The sequence below is a fragment of the Centruroides sculpturatus genome, unplaced genomic scaffold (assembly GCF_000671375.1).
Source record: "Centruroides sculpturatus isolate CEXI.00-Female unplaced genomic scaffold, Cexi_2.0 scaffold1389, whole genome shotgun sequence".
Taxonomy (NCBI): Eukaryota; Metazoa; Arthropoda; class Arachnida; order Scorpiones; family Buthidae; genus Centruroides; species Centruroides sculpturatus.
In genome coordinates, this window is record NW_019385999.1 from 174,084 (window position 1) to 197,806 (window position 23,723).

General features: G+C 30.7%; 2 protein-coding genes across 2 annotated transcripts in view; both read right to left on the reverse strand.

Annotated features, from left to right (window-relative positions):
• Positions 1–1,864: 1,864 nt before the first annotated feature.
• LOC111613019 (cyclic nucleotide-gated cation channel alpha-3-like) lies at positions 1,865–22,693 on the reverse strand. The gene is made up of 7 exons (XM_023354318.1): positions 22,543–22,693; positions 20,161–20,243; positions 19,869–20,040; positions 7,875–10,049; positions 4,785–5,078; positions 4,410–4,715; positions 1,865–3,779 (listed from the first exon to the last, which is right to left on the reverse strand). The coding sequence occupies exons 4-7, from the start codon at positions 9,169–9,171 to the stop codon at positions 3,193–3,195; spliced, it is 2,484 nt and encodes an 827-aa protein (XP_023210086.1). The 5' UTR covers positions 9,172–10,049; positions 19,869–20,040; positions 20,161–20,243; positions 22,543–22,693; the 3' UTR covers positions 1,865–3,192.
• LOC111613011 (protein ECT2-like) overlaps positions 9,963–23,723 on the reverse strand; it is a 28,116-nt gene continuing 14,355 nt past the window's right edge. Inside the window, exons 12-15 of the mRNA XM_023354307.1 lie at positions 22,642–22,697; positions 20,161–20,243; positions 19,869–20,040; positions 9,963–10,049 (exon numbers count right to left, since the gene is read on the reverse strand). Coding sequence (XP_023210075.1) covers positions 9,963–10,049; positions 19,869–20,040; positions 20,161–20,243; positions 22,642–22,697 — 398 coding nt within the window. The remainder of the gene's footprint in view (positions 10,050–19,868; positions 20,041–20,160; positions 20,244–22,641; positions 22,698–23,723) is intronic.

The window sequence follows — 23,723 nt, forward strand, 5'->3', positions numbered from 1 at the left end:
AGGCCCTCTTAGCGGTTTCCCACAGGGTTCCTGTGGGAAACCTTTCTTTTATAACCCGATAGGACTTTACAATGTCCATTTTATATAATAATAATAAATTAAATGCTAAATTTGCTTCAAATTTTTGATTTTATTCGAGCCAAAAGCATTTATAATCAGTTTGTGAAATTAAATTTGAGGAAAATAATTTTTATATGGTTTAAATAATTTTAAAAAGCGCTTTTTATTGTCATGTTTTGTTTATATTGACGAACCTTAAAATACATCACCACCAGACTTGGTAGGTCCTCAAAGTTCCGGCCTTCTATCTTAATTAGAAGTGGACGAAATTTGAGTTTCAAGATTTGAGGCCATTTTATAATAAAAAACAAAACTTACGTTTTTAACTAATAAAATATAATAGATGGCAGCACCAAATGTTGCCGGAAAAGTTAAGCAACTCGTTGCTGGATTTTTTCTTTAGGTTTAAAAATTTTTTTTCGGTTTTATATTATTGATTACATTTAATATTCGCTTTGTATAATTTAGTTTGTTTTTATGAAATCAGGTAACTGAACACACGTATGATCTGCCAAGGGAAGAACTTTTTGCGGAAACTGGCCTCTATTTAGGTGTTAGACACGTGAAGAATACACGGAAAACTCGCCCGTCGATCGGGCGCGACCAGTGTTTAATGATTTTATACCATCGGCCACCTTCGTATTATTCAAGAATCTTCATCAGTTCGATGTCAGACGCGATAACGTCTATACTAAGAGTAACGGTGGAATTTTTCGTGGGCGGTAAGACCCCGATAAGCCGTCCTCCTTAAGGGCCCGGTCGAACCCACGATTATAGATACTTATAATGCCCACAAGATGGAAAAGAGTTACTTAATACCCCGCCTACAGAGTATAATGTACGCAAAGAATGTACTGTACATTCAGCACATCGTATAACGTACGTGACTAACAGTTCGAGGTAGGTCAATAAAATCTTTCGGCAATCAATTCCTTGTGAAAGTATGACCCTAAATGATGTGTCACACCACCCCCTTCCCATTTACAGTTTCGGAGTTGCATTCAATATGGCCGCCATAAGATGGTGGCCGTGCGCGTAACACACAATCTGTTTCCCCCTGGTCTAATGTGTTCCCGACACCAGCCAATTAACTATCCTGCTACAGAATATAGAATGTACCCAAAGTGACTTTCTTTTCCAACCTGTACGTATACACCACTTGTTCTGCCACTATGCCTACACTACATAAAATTATATAGTGAAGGCATAGTGTAGGATATATCGTCACTCCACCTCCCCACCCGCTGTATCATTGTAAGTCTATGATTAAAAGGTCCTTTCAGCGATCACCAGATACGAGACGAACAAAACTATATTATTATTTTACACGTCATAACCGATCTGTACGCCACACGAGTAGACAGAGTAGCTTTATTCCACGGAAACAGAAGAGGGCGGAAGTTACTTTTAGGCCACCATTTTGTTATACTACTTAGGCCTATTCTATATTATTATTTAATACTTATTTAATTTACTAGTATGTGTATAAAATACCTAAAAGTCGGGCATTAACTTCCAACCTCTCGGAATAAAGCTACTCTGCCTTCTGACGGGGTATGGCGTCCTCTCAATCCATTCTATTAGTAGTATTAGTTGGAGTGTACGGCTCGGTCGATTTTAATTAAATTTATACCCGTAATTACAGTTTTAATTACACGGCCATCTCTAGAAGATACTAAAGAGTTAATTTTTCTTTTATTCCGTTACGAGATGCGTAAATATTGTTATAAATTATCGTGTCTTACGGTAGACGAGGTCGTAAACTCTGAAGAAATAACACCAGAAATGATAAAAAGGATATTTTATTTCGTTTCCAAATTTTTTTTTCTTTCTTTTGTATATGAATAGAAAGAGTGAAAAACTGTTTGAATTCCAAAAACAGACACTAAGATTTGACCAACGGTAAGAATACACGTGGAAAATCTCGTTTTGTTTGACTGAAAATCTCTTCCAATATAGACTTTTTGAATTGTTTTTTTTTTTTTTTTTGAAACGTTCGATGATAATCGCGATAAAAATATGAATGAAAACTGACCATTAACATTAGAAAAGATCGGATCGGTATAAACATACAGAAATTTGTTTGTTTGTTTGTTTTTTGAATAAATATATTTGGACGTCTGCGATTGGCAGACGAAATGCTTGATCCGTGATTGTTCATTGGCCGAATGGAATTGACGAATAAGATTATGAGGAGCTCCGATTCTGGACAACTATTGGTTGAATGTAAAATTTGAATTTAAAAATAAACAATTCCAACGTCTAATCCTATAAAGTGAAAAGTTTTTTGTTTGTTTGGAACGTCCCCAAAAATTTTAATTTTAAAATAGTTTTTTTTTTTCTAAATATAGAAGTTCTAAAGATTAATTTTTAACGACTGGAAAAATATTAAAAAGTGGGAATTTAAGAATATCAATTATAAATATTTAGAAACAATTATTATTATTATTATTATTATTTTGTTTTTCGTTTTAAATGTCTACCACTAATTCTACTTACTTAAAAAATTAATTTGTTTTTTTAAATATTCGAAAGTTAATCATAGAAAAACTATTTCCCCCCCCCCCGTTGGGTTTAAATTTATTATAAGATTTGTAAAAGTTGTTCCCTACGTATCCTTTATTTTTATATTTGGAAAAGTTTTATATAGTTCTTAGGGACAGACAGACGGGTAGAAAACTATTTTTAAAACGTCCGGTTTTTCTCTTTCTCCGTGTTTAAAATACACCAAACGACACTCGGCACCTCCGCCGAGCCGCCATTTTGTTTTTTTTTTCTTTCTTTCTTTGAGTGGAACTTATGGCACTACCGAGACAGAAACGATCCGTTAGAAACAAGCGTATTTACAGTGAATTGTATCAAAGAAAAAAAAAAAAAAAAAAAACATATTTTTAAAATACGATAAAGTCTAAACCAATATGACAAAGCACCGATCAAGCATTCTGCAGGTTCGACCGAGGTACCGATACATCGAATTTAGCAAAATTCAAAATACTGTGACGTATACGTTCGGGAAGGACAACTTTGTACAACTTGTGTTTTCTTCTCAGGTTTTTGTTAGAAATATTAAGGGGTATTTTCTTTTGGTTTCCTTTTTTATATATTATGTATTTCTGGCTGTACAGTAAGAATTCATATGATGGATTCTTGGTTCCTTTCGTTTATGTCGGGGCTGTCGCTGCTGGTGGTGGTGGTGCCGCTGTTTCCGCCGCAGATGTGCATCTCGATTTCTGCCAGACGGTTCTCCACCTCCCACTGTTGTTGGTTCAGTTTCATGCTCATTGTGGCGTTTTCGGCTTCAAGTATGACCAATCTCTCTCTGAGTCGCTTGATTTCCGCCAGTAGAGCCTCTCGCGTGCCGTCGGTGGGGGTGGGAGAGGGGAAGGAGAAACGCGTGTAAGACAACAAGTTCATCTGAGACAGCGACGTCACCGTGGTCTTGGGCTGTTCCGTCGACAGATCCGTGGCGTACGAGTGCAGACTGTCCGAATACGGCGTGTACATTACGTGCGGTGTGGCGGACAGGGGTTCGTGTTGATCGGTTTTGGTTTCCTGGTGGCTCTCCATGCTGCTCAGACTGGTCTGATCCCGTAGAGGGCTCGATTTGTCCCCTTCCGACATTCTGCTGCTCCTTTGTCCCGCAATTTCCATCTCTTCCAACGGAACTTTCCCTCTGGATTCTACTAATCCCGGGGTGCTACGGCATCTTCCCATGGCGACTGTAAAACGTTCTGGTATGAGTATTACGCAAATCTTTTCTATTATACTTAAAAAGACTATCGTTAACATCAAAATATCAATAGAAACCACGATTTTCCACGAAACACTAAGAGAATTTTAACATTAAACAATGCTGGACTGCAATTTTTAAATTTATTTAATAGAAATAAACGCTTTCCACCCGAAATTAGTAGTGTCTTGTCCCCGTACGTAACACTTTTCCTGTTATCAAGCGCCTGTACATCATACTTTTCCTGTTAGCAAGAGAATTATGCCGTCATCTAACTCATCACAGGGGAAATATTTTGAATTGAAATAACGTGACTTATCGGAAGTTCGTATATATAGTTATTCGGGGATTTCATTTATCTAACTTCATTCTCGAGATTAAGAATTAAGTTATTAAGGGCGAGTCTCTCTCACTGCTAGGAAGTAATTTAAACAACCGATGGAATTATAAAAGCCATACGTATCTTAAAATGCCGTTTATAAAAATAGGAAACGGCTACAATTAAAACACAGGAAATGCAATTACTAGTCATGGACTTGAAGAGCAAACTAAGGACAGAAGCTGGTTTTTAACCGCGAATAAAACGAGTTGTTTATAAAGAAAAGAAAAAGGGACTTACTCTTCCTGAGCGGTTCCTTTTTGTATTTCTCTAGTCTCTTGACGGCGATGGCTTCCAGTCGAACGCGTGCCGCCGGATAATACTTGAGAACTTCCCACATGTCGTGCTTGTAGAGACAAAACAAATCGGAATAGCCGACGGATCTGACAGAAGCGGTCCTTCTGTTACCGGCCGTGCCCATGTTGAGAATGCTAATCTCTCCAAAATAGCTTCCTGCTCGAAGAGTGGCGAGAACCGTCCTTCCGTTGTCTGCAACGACTTGGAGTCTCCCTCGGTTAACTATATACATCTCTTTGCCTACTTCTCCTGCGCGAGTCGGATAATTAGCACGGACAATTAGTAACATGAGAAAAGGGAGAGGGGAGGAATACTTACCCTTTCTGCAAATGTAATCCCCCGGACTGAACAGAACCGGTCTCAGTCTGAGTACGAGTTCGCAAAGAAAGCCCGCCTCTGTATTCTGGAAGATTTCTACCCTTCTTAGAGTGTCGAGATGGACGTGGATGGCAATTTCCGCCTTCAGCTTGTCGGGTAGACAACCCACGGACCTCTCTTCGTCGGAGCACTTCTGCGTCATCCACAGGTAGTCGAACCAACGAATCACCTTGTTCTGGATGCGATCGCTCACTCTTCTCATCCTCATGTAAGTCTTTACTGCGTCTAACTTTGCTAAAGAACCAATCGGAATCCGCATCTCAGCCCTTAAGTAAAGGCATTTAAACGCTAATCCTTCGTCTTAAATGTCTAATCTATGCCTTATTCCTCGCCAGAAACGTCGCCAAAAGCGAAGTTTCCCGGAAAATCGAACGGACGACGCCTTTCCGGAATTTTAAAAAATTTTGGCAGCTTTTCCGAGAAGAAGAAGAAGAATATTTTAATTTTTCGGCTTTCGCTCGAGGGAGGGGGGAAGGAAACTAACGGAGTTGCGAAATTTTATTGCCGTAGTAAAATAAAATTTTGCCCGCAATCATCCGCATACTACACTCCGATAACGGACCGAAATGTCAGAACGCCGCCCAAATTAATCTACTTCCTCTACGTCACTTCCGAATGCACTCGTATCCAGGTACCGAGCACCTTTATATCTTCGGGTGACGTGACGTTGTTAATTCGAAAAGACGAAGCGAATTTTTCGGTGTTTAAAACGGCGTGTAGAAATATTCTCGGAGAATTCGAATCGATAAAAACGAAAACTTTAGAAAAAACGCTGCATTAAAATTTCATTCCTTCCGGAAATTTCTGTTTATTTATAGAAGGGAAGAGGATGAGGAGGAGGAGAAGCGATCCTCGATAAACTCTTGTTTTCGTGCCAACCTATTAAATTATTCTCTTAGTTTTAGAAAAATATTAATGGCAGAGATTAAAAATTTCTCTTCGTTTTGCCAATTCTTCGAAATAACTGCTACGTTACTTAAGCTATAAACTCGCTCGATCTGATTTGAAATATTAATTTTATTTATTCTCTCGAAAGCGTCGTTACCGTTAACGGAAGGCGCGGGTTCGAATCCCTCCTTCCGTTAACGATAGAAAGAAAAATCCGTCCGTTACACCGGCCTTGGAAAAGTCCGCTACTAAATCATTATCTAGCAATAATTACGTTTACGTAACGAATCGGTGGCGATATTACGTGACTCTAACGAAAGTGCGTGCCCAGTTTTCCGGAAAGACGTCACTCGTTACTCGCAATGTTTGCTAAGTTACTTACGCGCGTTTGTTACGTAACGTTACCTTACGTAACGCGTAACGATATAAAATATTTCGTCCTCGAAACTCGTTTCGTAACCCGACCAATGACAACTTCGTTTCGTATAAAACGAACAGTCGTTGGCCCGCCGGCCACCTACTACTTAAAACCCCGACCCGACACGTCTTTCTTTATTAAACCGGCGAAGCAATTTCGAAACTTCTATTTTTTTTTTTTTTTAAGTTGGATTTTCCGCAGAAAATTCGATTCTAGGATACGAGAAGAGAAACACTCGCGGCGAATGGAAATGTCAAGAACCTCCTTGTTATATTAGATAATGTTACGGGTCTAGGGCATTCTCACTCGGAATTTCGAGAATAGACGTGTGGCACCCCCGAATTAGATAATGGATCTCTACACGCACGTAACATCCTACGAAGTGGTGTCGCGTGTAAACAATTCCTAATCGATGCTAATTAGCTTTGTCTAATAAATAAAATCGATAGATACAACCGTAAGATAAATTTACTATAAGAAATTCTAAACGAACAGACCAAATAATAATAATTGCAATCCTTAGAGACTAACGCGTCTTAGATTATAATTTGCATACTCCTGCTGCTTTGAGTAATTTTACGGGCGGTGTTAAAAATTTCTAGTGTTTAATATAGTAAAGATTCTACTCAAAACTACAAAAAAAAAAAAAAAAGACATTTAAACTTGTAGACCCGTCATTAGATCTATCGAATTCTCCAAAAATAAACCGAGAAAAGGATCTATAGAAGTCCCAACAGAAACATCATACTTGCTTCGTATGACGGGGAGGAGAGAAAGGCGTGGTGACCTCGTCTTTCACTATCAAACGGCAGAAACCTTTCGCAAGGTGACACGAGCCAATTAATTCCCCCCCCCGGCAGTTCGATTTTGCCACTTTTCTCTTATTTGTTAAAATGTAAATCAAACTGTCGAAGCGAACTTGGCTTAAATCTGGAACAATAAGGAGCCAAGAATATTCTCTACTAATTGGGAGATTATCGTAGATTTAGTAAATTAAAGTGGCGTTTAGGAAACGAGAAAAGAACACGGGATAAGGCCGAAGCAATAATTAAAAATAAACTACAGAAAGAGAGAAGAAATAAAAGGAAAGTACGATTCATTTCTAGCGTCCAACGTAAGACAAAGCAATCAATTCGAGTGTCATCGGCCGTGTTGTCACTGTTTTCGTAAGGATAAAAGAATGGCGTGTGTCGACCGAATCGTCGTTAAACAGTTATTAATTTAATTCGGCGTCGAAATTCTATGTGAAAAGATTATTTTTCGAAGCAAAAGCGGGTAGTGGTAGTAGTAGTAGTTTGGGAAACACTACCTCTACCGCATTCTCGTGTTTAAAGGAGAATCGATGAAATCCCAATTACCCGAAGCTACGATATTAAAATTCGAATTTTTAGGGAAATAAGTTAAAAATACTTATTTAAACGTGGAAAATAATTCGTAATTAGAACAGAGTAAAACGTTTTTTTTTTTTTGTGTGTCTTTTTAAAAAAAACGGGACGGCAGGCGGCGCCACCGGTAACAATGGCTATGTGGACGGGTTGGGAATTACGTAAACGAGTCAATTTTGTTTATTTTAATTAAGAGAACGACCGCGAAATGTCTCTGTCTTGCTTTTTTTGATTAGCGAATTTACTAGAATTTTGCGAAATTTTACTAAACGACGCGTTGTATTTCCGCGCTAGCGCTTAAAAGACAGAATAATAATAATAATAAGTCGGGAGACTGACCTTGAAACTCTTTCCTGGCGGCACTGACGTTGGTGACGATGTTGGCCACGTGTCCCAAAACGGCAGAGAACAATAGCAAACCGAGTATGAGTTCCAAGACGAGAAACACGTATTCACCTTTAGTCCTCGGTCCCGGTAAGTCACCTATGGTGGAGAGAGCTAAGGTGCTCCAGTAGAAGGCATGGAGGTATTCGCACGTGACGTCGTTACATCCGTCGTCACGAGGACTAAACCAGTCGCGCGATCCGAACCCACCGTTCTTAGAAATTATTTGGAAGAAACAAGCATTCCAATGAAATATCACCAGGAGATAGTGAACGAGCGAAAGACCGCGAAAGACGTTGGGATAATTGGTGTGTCGTTCGGTTCTGTCGAGGAAGGCCCAAAACTTGTAGATCTTGACCAGGCGAAAGCAGCGAAGGATCGAGTTGAATCCGATGGACAGATAGAGGAAGTCGAGAGGCAGAAGACACAGACAATCGATGTAGAAGGTGGTGGAGTTCATGTAGTGCTGTCTGAGTTTGACCGACTCGGTCTGCAGCACCCCCTCTTCCAAGTATCCGGTGCGGAAGTGAAAGACCACGTCCAGAACGTATAGGAAGTCGGCGAAATAATCCAGGGTGAACCAACCCACCACGTTGTCCTCGTTGATCTCCCGAAAGGCGAACCTGTAGATCATGGCCCAGAAGTTGTACAGGAAAGCCACGCTGACCACCATCGACCAATAGTAACACAGGCGACCGGAAGGGTCGAAGACGAACGTCCAATTGCAGGCGGGCCCGTCGCTGCCGGACGTCGACGTCTCCCACTTCTCGAACTCCCGTTTGATCTCTTTCCTCCTCAACTCTCGCGTCTTTCGAGGGATCTCCAGGTCCGAGCCCACGTGGGCCCTGTTGACGTAGGCCATGGACTCCAGCGCCTGGGGCTTGGCCTCGCCGCCGTAGAACCTCTTGGTGATGGTCTCCAGCAGCGACTGTCTGGACCCCGACTTCTTGACGTTGTCTCCGCTCAGCGCCGAGTACAGCGACAGCGACGTGTAAATCCTGGCATTGTTCTTGCCGTCCACCAGGCACGAGCGCTCGTCCCCCGACGAGGTGATGATGCCCGGCACCAGACGTGGCCCGTTGGCCGTCAACCCCCCGCTGCCGTAAGTGACGTTTTCGGGCGCGGCGTTGCTGACCACGGCTATTTCGTCGCGGTCGTCGTCGCCCTGCGACTCCTGCTTGCTGCTGCACGGCGTGTACTTCACCAGCTTGCTGACGTCCCGCCCGTGTCTCAGCACCGGAATCTTCCTCATCCTTCCGTCGATTACCACGCGCCGTCCGGAAGCGGACGATTTTCACCCCAGAATTCGCATCCGTGTCGATGGAACGGCCTGGAAGACGACATTACGATGCGGCGGCGGCTGCTCCACCGGAAATCCATGCTCTGTCCGGCATCCTCCGCATCGCACCTACCTACTGCTTGCGCGTCATGGCGGACGATTCGCAGCGCCTCGTCGCGTCGCCCGACCACTGCCTCCTCCGCATCTCTCCTTAATTCCAATTACGCTTAATACGTTAAATTCTTAAATTAATTTAAACCTCTCGGCCCAATCCTTTAAATAATAATAATAAAATAATCATTTATTAGAAATCGTCTCTCTGCCGGGGAAAAAAACCGGCGCAACAATTTTTTTTTATTATTATTATTTCTTTTTTTTTTTCTTTATAAGAGAGAAATTCACTCCACAATTTTCTAATATTAACAAGAATAAATACAAATAAGTGTCGCCGCGACACTCACGATAACATCGATTCTTTTTGTCTCGTTTAATTATTTTAAGGGTGCAGAATGTTAATTAATTAGTCTCGTTATTTATTAAGAATATTTAAGGGTGTGTGTGTGTATATATATATATATTTATTTATACGATGGTGTGTGTATACGGTATACGGGTGTGATGTATCTACAGCAACTAGTGCGCATTTTTATATAAAAATCTCTCCTCCTACACGTTATAAAATTCAATTTACACGGATTAATAATTTAAAAAACGTTGTACAAAAGTACGATAACGTAAAAATAACGACGATGGGAACGATAAACTCAAATGTATTTGGAAGAGGAAGGGCCCAGGGAGCTGCTCTTGATCTTGGCGCCGGCCTTGGGCACTTTGCCGGACACCGAGGGATCCTGAAAAAAAAAAAAAAAAAAAAAAAAAAAAAAAAAAAAAAAAAAAAAAAAAAAAAAAAAAAAAAAAAAAAAAAAAAAAAAAAAAAAAAAAAAAAAAAAAAAAAAAAAAAAAAAAAAAAAAAAAAAAAAAAAAAAAAAAAAAAAAAAAAAAAAAAAAAAAAAAAAAAAAAAAAAAAAAAAAAAAAAAAAAAAAAAAAAAAAAAAAAAAAAAAAAAAAAAAAAAAAAAAAAAAAAAAAAAAAAAAAAAAAAAAAAAAAAAAAAAAAAAAAAAAAAAAAAAAAAAAAAAAAAAAAAAAAAAAAAAAAAAAAAAAAAAAAAAAAAAAAAAAAAAAAAAAAAAAAAAAAAAAAAAAAAAAAAAAAAAAAAAAAAAAAAAAAAAAAAAAAAAAAAAAAAAAAAAAAAAAAAAAAAAAAAAAAAAAAAAAAAAAAAAAAAAAAAAAAAAAAAAAAAAAAAAAAAAAAAAAAAAAAAAAAAAAAAAAAAAAAAAAAAAAAAAAAAAAAAAAAAAAAAAAAAAAAAAAAAAAAAAAAAAAAAAAAAAAAAAAAAAAAAAAAAAAAAAAAAAAAAAAAAAAAAAAAAAAAAAAAAAAAAAAAAAAAAAAAAAAAAAAAAAAAAAAAAAAAAAAAAAAAAAAAAAAAAAAAAAAAAAAAAAAAAAAAAAAAAAAAAAAAAAAAAAAAAAAAAAAAAAAAAAAAAAAAAAAAAAAAAAAAAAAAAAAAAAAAAAAAAAAAAAAAAAAAAAAAAAAAAAAAAAAAAAAAAAAAAAAAAAAAAAAAAAAAAAAAAAAAAAAAAAAAAAAAAAAAAAAAAAAAAAAAAAAAAAAAAAAAAAAAAAAAAAAAAAAAAAAAAAAAAAAAAAAAAAAAAAAAAAAAAAAAAAAAAAAAAAAAAAAAAAAAAAAAAAAAAAAAAAAAAAAAAAAAAAAAAAAAAAAAAAAAAAAAAAAAAAAAAAAAAAAAAAAAAAAAAAAAAAAAAAAAAAAAAAAAAAAAAAAAAAAAAAAAAAAAAAAAAAAAAAAAAAAAAAAAAAAAAAAAAAAAAAAAAAAAAAAAAAAAAAAAAAAAAAAAAAAAAAAAAAAAAAAAAAAAAAAAAAAAAAAAAAAAAAAAAAAAAAAAAAAAAAAAAAAAAAAAAAAAAAAAAAAAAAAAAAAAAAAAAAAAAAAAAAAAAAAAAAAAAAAAAAAAAAAAAAAAAAAAAAAAAAAAAAAAAAAAAAAAAAAAAAAAAAAAAAAAAAAAAAAAAAAAAAAAAAAAAAAAAAAAAAAAAAAAAAAAAAAAAAAAAAAAAAAAAAAAAAAAAAAAAAAAAAAAAAAAAAAAAAAAAAAAAAAAAAAAAAAAAAAAAAAAAAAAAAAAAAAAAAAAAAAAAAAAAAAAAAAAAAAAAAAAAAAAAAAAAAAAAAAAAAAAAAAAAAAAAAAAAAAAAAAAAAAAAAAAAAAAAAAAAAAAAAAAAAAAAAAAAAAAAAAAAAAAAAAAAAAAAAAAAAAAAAAAAAAAAAAAAAAAAAAAAAAAAAAAAAAAAAAAAAAAAAAAAAAAAAAAAAAAAAAAAAAAAAAAAAAAAAAAAAAAAAAAAAAAAAAAAAAAAAAAAAAAAAAAAAAAAAAAAAAAAAAAAAAAAAAAAAAAAAAAAAAAAAAAAAAAAAAAAAAAAAAAAAAAAAAAAAAAAAAAAAAAAAAAAAAAAAAAAAAAAAAAAAAAAAAAAAAAAAAAAAAAAAAAAAAAAAAAAAAAAAAAAAAAAAAAAAAAAAAAAAAAAAAAAAAAAAAAAAAAAAAAAAAAAAAAAAAAAAAAAAAAAAAAAAAAAAAAAAAAAAAAAAAAAAAAAAAAAAAAAAAAAAAAAAAAAAAAAAAAAAAAAAAAAAAAAAAAAAAAAAAAAAAAAAAAAAAAAAAAAAAAAAAAAAAAAAAAAAAAAAAAAAAAAAAAAAAAAAAAAAAAAAAAAAAAAAAAAAAAAAAAAAAAAAAAAAAAAAAAAAAAAAAAAAAAAAAAAAAAAAAAAAAAAAAAAAAAAAAAAAAAAAAAAAAAAAAAAAAAAAAAAAAAAAAAAAAAAAAAAAAAAAAAAAAAAAAAAAAAAAAAAAAAAAAAAAAAAAAAAAAAAAAAAAAAAAAAAAAAAAAAAAAAAAAAAAAAAAAAAAAAAAAAAAAAAAAAAAAAAAAAAAAAAAAAAAAAAAAAAAAAAAAAAAAAAAAAAAAAAAAAAAAAAAAAAAAAAAAAAAAAAAAAAAAAAAAAAAAAAAAAAAAAAAAAAAAAAAAAAAAAAAAAAAAAAAAAAAAAAAAAAAAAAAAAAAAAAAAAAAAAAAAAAAAAAAAAAAAAAAAAAAAAAAAAAAAAAAAAAAAAAAAAAAAAAAAAAAAAAAAAAAAAAAAAAAAAAAAAAAAAAAAAAAAAAAAAAAAAAAAAAAAAAAAAAAAAAAAAAAAAAAAAAAAAAAAAAAAAAAAAAAAAAAAAAAAAAAAAAAAAAAAAAAAAAAAAAAAAAAAAAAAAAAAAAAAAAAAAAAAAAAAAAAAAAAAAAAAAAAAAAAAAAAAAAAAAAAAAAAAAAAAAAAAAAAAAAAAAAAAAAAAAAAAAAAAAAAAAAAAAAAAAAAAAAAAAAAAAAAAAAAAAAAAAAAAAAAAAAAAAAAAAAAAAAAAAAAAAAAAAAAAAAAAAAAAAAAAAAAAAAAAAAAAAAAAAAAAAAAAAAAAAAAAAAAAAAAAAAAAAAAAAAAAAAAAAAAAAAAAAAAAAAAAAAAAAAAAAAAAAAAAAAAAAAAAAAAAAAAAAAAAAAAAAAAAAAAAAAAAAAAAAAAAAAAAAAAAAAAAAAAAAAAAAAAAAAAAAAAAAAAAAAAAAAAAAAAAAAAAAAAAAAAAAAAAAAAAAAAAAAAAAAAAAAAAAAAAAAAAAAAAAAAAAAAAAAAAAAAAAAAAAAAAAAAAAAAAAAAAAAAAAAAAAAAAAAAAAAAAAAAAAAAAAAAAAAAAAAAAAAAAAAAAAAAAAAAAAAAAAAAAAAAAAAAAAAAAAAAAAAAAAAAAAAAAAAAAAAAAAAAAAAAAAAAAAAAAAAAAAAAAAAAAAAAAAAAAAAAAAAAAAAAAAAAAAAAAAAAAAAAAAAAAAAAAAAAAAAAAAAAAAAAAAAAAAAAAAAAAAAAAAAAAAAAAAAAAAAAAAAAAAAAAAAAAAAAAAAAAAAAAAAAAAAAAAAAAAAAAAAAAAAAAAAAAAAAAAAAAAAAAAAAAAAAAAAAAAAAAAAAAAAAAAAAAAAAAAAAAAAAAAAAAAAAAAAAAAAAAAAAAAAAAAAAAAAAAAAAAAAAAAAAAAAAAAAAAAAAAAAAAAAAAAAAAAAAAAAAAAAAAAAAAAAAAAAAAAAAAAAAAAAAAAAAAAAAAAAAAAAAAAAAAAAAAAAAAAAAAAAAAAAAAAAAAAAAAAAAAAAAAAAAAAAAAAAAAAAAAAAAAAAAAAAAAAAAAAAAAAAAAAAAAAAAAAAAAAAAAAAAAAAAAAAAAAAANCAAAAAATGTAAAACTATCTCAAAACATTATAGAGACATGTTGTCCTATCCTTAATGTCTAGGATTGATGATGCATCATAAAAATGTTTTGGTTTATTGTTTTCTAGCATTAAACAATAGTTTTAAATTATAAAAAAGGTTATGAAAACAATTTGGAGAATTTTAAGAAATTCTAATACAATCATTATACACATCCAATAATGATTTAATTTATTCTAAGTTTATGTGTAGACCAATGTTCCCTCTAATTTTTTTTGTCGATGAGTCAATTAGTCGGACCATTTGTAATGGCCACTCGGGTGACATTGATATTAAAGTCCTCTTGGCACTCGTGGGGCAGAAAAAGTCAAAAACGGAAAAAGGAACATTCTTATTTTGGAATGCAATTTATATTTTATTCATAATATTTTATAGTTGAGCAAAAAAAAATTTTGCTGAGCAGATTCTGAGCAAAAAATTTCTCTGATCATATATAGCCTATATAAAATCTTATTTTTTTCTATAAAAATTAAAATAATTAATTATAAAGTAGAGATTAAAATTAATTTTAAAACATACTTTTATACAAAATATTATCTCTTGTCAATGATTTAATGTATTTAATCGAAATATACATAGCAATAATCATGTTGCAGACAGAGTGAGAAATAAGTAAACAACAATTCAAATCGGTGTGCATGCTTGCCTGCACGGCACAAATTCTCATGCGTGGCAACAATTTGACCAGTGCTCAGCTTAGAGGGAACATTGGTGTAGACACAATGTTCATCGGATACAAATGGTGACAAACAACTATAAAATATTATGAATAAAATATAAATTGCATTCCAAAATAAGAATGTTCCTTTTTCCGTTTTTGACTTTTTCTGCCCCACGAGTGCCAAGAGGGCTTTAATATCAATGTCACCCGAGTGGCCATTACAAATGGTCCGACTAATTGACATGGACCACCCACAAAATAATCTGGGTTCACTTTGATTCCGGGTCCCTCCAAGTGGTAGGCCAATGCCTTGACCACCAAGAATGTATTTTATTATTTTAGTATTTACTATTTAGCATTCCAATATTAATTACTTGATGATAAATTTTTTTTATTTTGTTATTAAATTCCAATATCTAATTGCTGCAAATGCATTTTGATTTTTGTATATTTTGTTTTTTTTTGCTATATACAATAAAGAATGCTCGTTGAAATCAATTTAGTTTAGTAAATATTATACTTAAACTAATATTAAACATAAATAAAACTTAAAAAGATTGTTTGCGCGGGTGTCGTTTATATCATTTTGGACAGACTCCATTAATTGCAAAAACTCACCTTCCGTTTCTCTGACGTCTATTACTTTTTTGATGTGCGAGAGATGTAATAATTCTATGTGTTTGAAATTCTTGAATGTGCTTCTGCTGTTCGTGCTTAAATTAATCGTGCCGGGACTTTTTACTGTGCTTGACGTTTTATTTCTTTTCTTGCATATCTGGAAATCAAGATTTGCAAAGTTTTAGATTATCGGTTTTTATTTTAATTATGGCAATTCTTCCCTTTATACAATTATAAACATAATAGATTCCAAAAAAAGTTTAAAAACAAAATAAAATTATTTAATGGTTTATAAGGAAAAGAGATAATTAAGTGTTATTATCTCATTTCTTTATTCTCTTGGAGTATTCAATGTAGTCTTATGTCTTAATAGTAAGCAATTTTCAACTTAGATTTATACTCTAAAAAATGTGCATACATTTATTTTTTGACTTTTTTATACATTCAATATTGTTTTGGTAAGCACAAAACAATGTATTGAATGTATGAAAAAGTCGTATTTGATTTATATAACTACATAGAAAACTAAGACCAAATTATCACATTGGCCCGAATATTAGTTGATGGTTTTTTCTAGTTTTAAAAAAAGTGCTAAAAATTGTTCTCGACCCATATTTGAACCCGATTAACAGTTTTCTTTGATTTAGATAACTGTCTGTGATTACAGAGTTGTTCAAATTCAAAATTCACTTATGCCAACTGTACAGTAGATCCCCCTATAAGACGGTAGATACGTTCCGTTCTTTATGAATCAATTTTGTAGGAATCATAGTTTACGGACTACGGCTGTTTGAAAGGTTTTCTTTCATAAAATTAATCGATTCTAGACTAATTCGACTCAACATTTCCAAAATACGTATATTTTTTTGAAAATAATCCGTATAAACTACGTTATAAACAAAAAATTGTAGGATTGCTTACCGAGTGTGTACCGTTCGACTACGCCCGTTGCTAAAGCTTGGTTTCGTCGCGGAACAGCGCATCAAATTGCGGCCGCGATTTCTGATATTATTTTTCTGCGAAAACTTCGTTGACCTTTGGAGACATCATTAATATAAATAATTTTTATGGCCGTTAAATAAGAAATGTTTCTTTCACAAGAAATGTATAAAATTACAGTACTAAACAGACGATAGGTCGCCTAACTCGCCGTAGCGTGACGCTAGACGGCGAAAAATATATATTTAATTATAATAAAGTTACAATAAATTAAGTTAATATATAATTATATATACAGTACCTAATTTATATATAATTAATATATAATTATATGTACAGTACCTAATTTATATATAATTAATATATAATTATATGTACAGTACCTAATTTATATATAATTTATATAATACTGTCCAGACGATAGAAATCTCTCCGTAGCGTGGCGCTACGGACGGCGGGTAAGTAGTTCGGCTGCCCGATGACGTTTTACGTATTATAGGAGTTATTTTTACCGTTGTTTACGGATACTGCCACAATTTTTATAGGAATCATAACTATAGGAAACGGTTTTATAGGGGGATCTACTGTACTGCCACAATTTTTATAGGAATCATAACTATAGGAAACGGTTTTATAGGGGGATCTACTGTATTTACAAATGTCTGTGGATCAAATTAATGAAATAGGAATGGGAATGATGACGAATGTTCTAACAAAGAAAAAAAAAAGACAAAGTTTTGATTCAATTGAAAAATAAAGTATTAATTTATACTTGGGTCCAAATTATTTTTCAAAAAGTAAAGAATTCCAGAACAGGAATTGACTTATATTTGGGCCAATACATTATATTAATAATCCAGTAATAAAGCTGGATTTATAACTGAGCCACAACTGTAATTAATTTAATATTTGGAGTGCTTTAAAAAATGTTAACACTTATAGGAGAAGGTGCACGTCTGTTACAGTGGTGATATTAAAGCCGTACTTTTGGAGAACTCCACAACTGTGTTGCAACTTGCTGCACATGAAAGAACTACACAGAGGACACTACCCTAAATCTGGCATAACAAGTTACTTCATATTGATGTTAATGTGTTTTTCAAGTACTCTGTATTAAATTATATAATAATTTAATATATTTAGCCCACAATTCTCAAATTGCAGACTTATACACTCCCACTGTCCTTTGTTGTTCTTAAAAGTGAAGTCAGATAGATTAAAATTCAGACCAGATATGGAAAGCTTGATAGCCAGAGGCCCCAATTTACTATATATGAACTTCTAGGCTGAACTGGAAGTCACATGATTTCAATTCAAAGATTTTCTTGAGAATGATGTTAGATGCCCCTGTACATCATACTTCTCCTTACAGCAAGTGCTATCAAGGAGAAGTATGATGTACAGGGCAAGATATTATCATATCTGGTCTCAATTTTAGTAAACTTAGTTTAAATTAAAGTATGATTAAAAAATATCAGCCTGGCATTGTGACAATACCACAATAAATTTGTCAATTTTTCTTACTGAAATGCCATTTTTGGATATGTTGACTGAAGACAGAGACTTTATCCTACAGATAGATGCCCCATCCCATTTCCACAGTAATATTCACGTGTACCCAAATGAGGAACTGTTGCATCATCGAATTGCCAGCGTGTTGGCACGTAAACTGGCTACTCGGGTCACAAGACTTGACCCCATGCGACTTCTTGTGGAATTATGTAAAGAAAAGAGTGTGCATACTACCCCTACTACAGGATCTCCAGGATTGTGACATTGCATCATAGCTGCCATTGCTACAATCAATCCCAGGTATGCTGGGTTGGGTATGAAGAAAAATGGACTATGGGACAATGATGTGCATCATGTGACTAAAGATGGACACATTTAATATTTGTAAGATGTGGAAACATAATTCAGCTGATACATCTTCATTTTGTGGGCATTTGACGATAAGCCTATGTCTCCTTGTGAAAATAAAATTCATCTGTGATGCTTCATGGTTTGTGAACACCTCATATTACACATAGCAGCAGTGACCAGCTAAGTATACTTTGTGAGCCACGCTTAAAAAGCAAGAGAGAAAGAAAAATCCTGAAATATATTAAAATTTAAAGTGAGACAATGTAGGACTGCAATGTTTTGTGATCTAACATTATTATTATTAAGAAGGGCATACAGAAGATAAAGAACATTTGGCTATAAAAAAAAAAAAAGCAGTAACAATAGGAAGAAGATTTGAATAATTAGTACAAGACCAGTTACTTTTCTACATGGTCACCATTATGATTAAAGCACTTGTTATAGCACAACACATTTTTTGATTCCTATGTCATAGACTTCTACTGCTAGTTCTTTCATATAGTTAGTGATAGCTTCTTTTACCTCTCATCCATTCCAAATCCATAAAAAAAACTCTTTCAGCTTGGGAAAGAAATGAAAGTCACTGGGGACCAGGTCGGTATTGTATGGTGTGTGGTCGAAAACATCCCAGCCAAATTTCTAAAGGATAGCTTGAGTGGCTGCAGTAGTGTGCGGTCACTCTATCTTCCTTGATTAAATATCAATTTCTCACTCTTGCTTTGTTCATAATGTGATTGCCATTCACTTCCGTGATTTGTTTATAAATTTCTATAGGACGAACTTTCTTCACATTTAGAAAACTAACAATACTTTACAGGATTTTCTATTTTTGTACACATTTTAACCCTCAACAAAACAGTAACAATAAATACTATGACACACTTCTTGTCTAGTCTTGGTATAAACTTGTGAGCACTATGTTGGCCTTTCTTTATTACTAGACTTATTACAAATATCGTGATTTTACTGTACATTTCATAAATGTAGTATCATTTTCATAAATATTTATGTTATAAAAAGTTGATGAGGGACTTAAGGTTTGAAATGCATTCTTTTTGAAAAATAAAGTCCACCAGCTTTTTATAACATAAATATTTATGAAAATGATACTAACCACATTTACGAAATGTACAGTAAAATCACAATGTTTGTAATAAGTCTAGAATAAAGAAAGGCCAACATACTGCTCACAAGTTTATACAGTAACAATAAGTCTGCCATTATAGAAATTCTATACTTGCTAACACCTCAAAGAACAAATTGACCTTGAATCAATGGCAATAATTTACCCTCACAAAGTGCCACATGCAAACATTATTTTCTTGATGTCCCTTGTATATTTTTAAAATCATTTTTGCACACATCATGTAGTATATTATAGCCAAGCAACAATGCTTGTTCATGGATGAAAAAGTATCATTAATAAGTATTTTTTAATTTCTTTCTTTCCGCAAACACATTCACACACATTAATTCTATATACAGTATTGTATATTACAGTAATATTTGAATCTTTGCAATTTTTGTTACAAGCTTACCAATATACTGTATTACAGTTATTGAAAAAGAACTTAAGATTATCAATAGTTCATCTTGTTTTACAGATATAATAAACCCTTAAATTTCTTGCACTGTAGATGTTTTAAGACATCAGAAAGTATTTTAATAATATGAAAAAGAAATGTTTTTGGAACATTTACAATTCTGGCATCAATCTATATGACATAAATAACATAACATTCTAAGTCAAAATATTCTGTTAGAAATGTAAAATCTATAAGCACGAATCTGAATGACAATTAAAGTTGACCAATTCAACTTTATTTTGACAGACAATAATATAATCTTTAATGAATGTGACTTTAACATTTGATTATTAACAAAATGTGGGCTTGGTATTCTATATGAGAAATGTTACAAACACATAAGTTGCACAAGACAAAAAAATTTCTTGAAGTATTGTAGATACACAAGAAACAGAATGGCCAATTGATCATTCGCCTAATCCGAACTATACGGATAATTTGTAGCAAGCTTAGGAAAATGTATATTTGAATAATCCATTAAAACCCAGAAAAAACTAAAAATTGCACTTCTTAATTAAAGAATGAATAACATAATCGATTATTACCAATTTATTCTCAGAACAAATTACTACATATATAGATAAAAACAATAAATATATTATTAATTTTTTTTGTATCATATTTGTTTCAATANAGTGGGGGGGAGGGAGTTCTTACCGTCAGGTCGGCCAGGGAGGGAAGGTGGAGACGTCCGAGGGTGGAAGAGGGAGACTTGGTGGTCCGCAGGGGGCTGATGATGGTGGACATGGCCCTGCTGAGGCCCCGCTTGGTGGGAGTCTTCTTCATGGACAGGGCTCTTCCCAGCTTACTTTTTGTTTTTGAGGCTAGTCTTAAAGTAAAAGACAACCCTACTCTATCATATAATGTCGACTTTTACCGAGGGAATGGGAAAATTCGTCGGAAAGACGAAACGGTTTGGATTTTAAACCGTTATTTAAGTTTTACTCACTTGATGGCTCTGCTGAACGTGTTGCCGGTTTCGCTGACGTTGGCGGGAAGTTGTTCCCGATTCAGTTTGACCATCAGATTTTCCTAAAAGATTAATTTTACGGGTTATTAATAGTAAATGCCTAAAATTAGAATGCTTTACCAAAGATTCCGTTAAGATAATGTTAAGAAATACACCGCATTGTATCGTCTACCTACTCGTGCCGTAACGATGCCGCACGTACGTACGAACGGGCGGACTCTTCTACCAATCTCGCACCAGCGAAAAGATAATCTGGAATCGAAGACTATTTTCCTCTGTGATCCTTGGTGATCCGTGCACTGCGCGTAGTGTGACCGAAGAAAATTTTCGGCTTATTAAAATTCGTTTTATTGGAAGCAAACGACAGAGATGGGCACTAACGGTTCCCAAAAGTACTCTGTTGTTGCCTGGTTAAACGAATGTGTCCATGGGACGAAACGTTACAGATAATGGCTTAATATTGGGTCTGGTCCGGACCCAATATTAAGCCCGGAATGACGTATATCCAAGAAACCCAGTCTAACGTTTTGTCCCACGGGTGAACTATGTATTTAAATGCCTAATATGAAGAACGAATGTTATTTTTTTTAAATCATTTCCTCAATTCCTTTTACCTCTATGTACTTAATGTTTTACTTTATTTTTGTATTGTCTACTTGGACCTTGTTTATAAATAGGACTTATTATACAGGCGTAGTTTCTGACTAGAAAGAGAAGAAGTTTTAGTCGAAAGGTAAAACAAAATATCTTTATTTTCACCCCATATTTTGTTTTACCTTTTGACTAAGACTTCCTCTCTTTGCTGGTCAGAAATTACACTGGTATAATAACTCCCATTTATAAACAATGTCCAAGTAGATAATATGAAAACAAAAAAATAATACCATTTCTTCAAATTGACTATTTATGTCACAAAATTAATTTTGTTATTGTTAAGCATCGGTTAGTTAACTATTAATATATAATTTTACCAGACTATTTTATTTATCAACACAATTCCGACAAAGTAACATTTAGTTTGGACAAGTAACTATTCCCTTTCTCTATCAAGATTAGATGAAACAAAATTGTAAAAAAAATAAAGCTATTTTGCCAAATATTGTATATTTAACTGATACCAAAATACTGATAAAATCAAAATCGACAGGATTTCATCTACGGATCCAAAAATATATTTTGAGTGGGCTTGTCCTTACGACAAACGGTTCGACTGCAGAATCCGACAAACTTCTGTTTATTTACATTATTGATGGTCAAAATTTTGGGTTTAAGCATTGTGTTAATATTTAATAAACTGCAGCTATTACAGAATTAGAGAATTACAAGAACTGAAAATGAAAATCTTTCCTTGTATTATTTTTCTCTTTAACACAAAACGAAAGCCTTTCTAGTACAACAAATTCAGAAAAATAGAAATTTCAAAGCTAAATTAAACAAATATAACAAAGGACCATTTTATTATTTAATAAATAGATTAGTAAAAATCTCAATTTTAAAATCCAAATACAGTAAAATATAGCATAATTTAAAACACTAAAAAAATTTTTTTAACACAAATTACTTCTTGTGATGACTCAGTAAGAAGAAAACCTTTCATATGGGAAATTTATTATTTTTTCTACAGAATAAATGGCAGATTCTTTCAATAAATGGACCGAATCAATCATGGCAGTAAGAACGAAGGCGTAGGGCCGTCAATCAAAATGCTATTAACGTCGGGACCGTCACTTGCTCTTCTATTATTTGATTCCGACGTCGTCAATTTATTTATTTTCATAAAAATTAATGATCCTGCACTGTTGGGACAATACCAAAATATATAAAAAGTAGCAGGGGATTGTGTTTTGTTTCAAGAAAATTAATTTCAATTCAAAAAACTGAAATTAATTTTTTTTAATCTATAAGATTGTTTATTTACTTGTCACTTTAAATTCCCAAGTGGACGAAACCACCAAGTACAGGTAGTCGGTTGTGGGTCTTATCCCATCAGTCTATCAATCAATTGTTCTAAATTCTGAAGTGTGCAGTATGCAAATTTATGTATTCTAATCATTTCTATATTATATCATCATCATTCACATCCTTTATGTTGTTTAAAAACCAACTTATCGACACAACTTCAAAAATAAAAAGATATTTTGTATTAATTATTATCATTTAATTTAATTGATTTTTGTGAACTTTATCTTAACCAAGGACATTAATTAATATAAATGATAGGTGCAGTCATACATGTCAGTATATGAATGCTTAAAAACGATAAATTTAACTTTAGAATAATTTCTTAAGTGTAGGAAACAAATATAATTTTACATTTGTGTTTCATTATAAAGGACACTGTAAATTAAAAATAATACTTACGGAATCTGCCCGACAATGTACATTCGCCATGCAACGACATAATAAGTATAGAAAATCATTTTTGTTCATTTTCTCTGACAATAATATAAATTTGCATACTCGTTCTTTCAATTCATCGTTTGTTCTTATGATCAGTGCAAATGCATCTTTACATTCTGAAAATACAAGTAATTTAAAGTTATTAACTTAAAAATTTACAAATAATCTTAAATATCTACTCATTTTTAACCAAAATAAATAAATATCCATAGTCTCGTAATGTAACACTTAATGCAAAAATTAAAACACCATTTTTTGTTAGCAATCAAGATCAAGAGTTAGAAGCTAACCAATAACTACTAAGAGTACTTATTGATTCATGCAGTAAAAGTAAAGTGAATGGTAATTGGTTAACTTCTAAACTTGACTCTCAATCCTTGGTCGTGAATACGACCATATAAAAATTGGAAAAAGTGATTGGTTTTTATAGGTTATCTATTCATAACGCATTAGAAAAATGAGCAAACAAGCAAAAATCTTTTCATTTGGGAGAAGGTCAACAATTTCTTTTTCTCTGAAAAAAATTGATTCTATGTATTTTGGAATGCCGCAATAATAGCGTGGCATTCCAAATATTACAGCACTACCAATCATCATATAGTGAGTATGGAATGTGTCCCTAAGGGTTATCAAAAGGTTCTTTCACAATATTATTAAATTTTTAATGAAAATTCCTACAGTTTCCAAACTGGTAACTAGCTTTTGTAATGTCCCATACTTTCTCCTTAATTAAAAAATAAAATTTTAGGTTTTTGCTGCTTGCACAAAACTAAAATATTTGATTATAAAACAGAGTGATACAAATTATTTTTGAATTAAATTGTTTTAAAAATTTTCTACAATGTCAAGGGGGCAATTTCAAATTTCTCCAGCAACACTGGGCATCTCTGCTAGTAATTGTCATTTCAATCAAATTCAAATGTAAAACTATCTCAAAACATTATAGAGACATGTTGTCCTATCCTTAATGTCTAGGATTGATGATGCATCATAAAAATGTTTTGGTTTATTGTTTTCTAGCATTAAACAATAGTTTTAAATTATAAAAAAAGGTTATGAAAACAATTTGGAGAATTTTAAGAAATTCTAATACAATCATTATACACATCCAATAATGATTTAATTTATTCTAAGTTTATGTG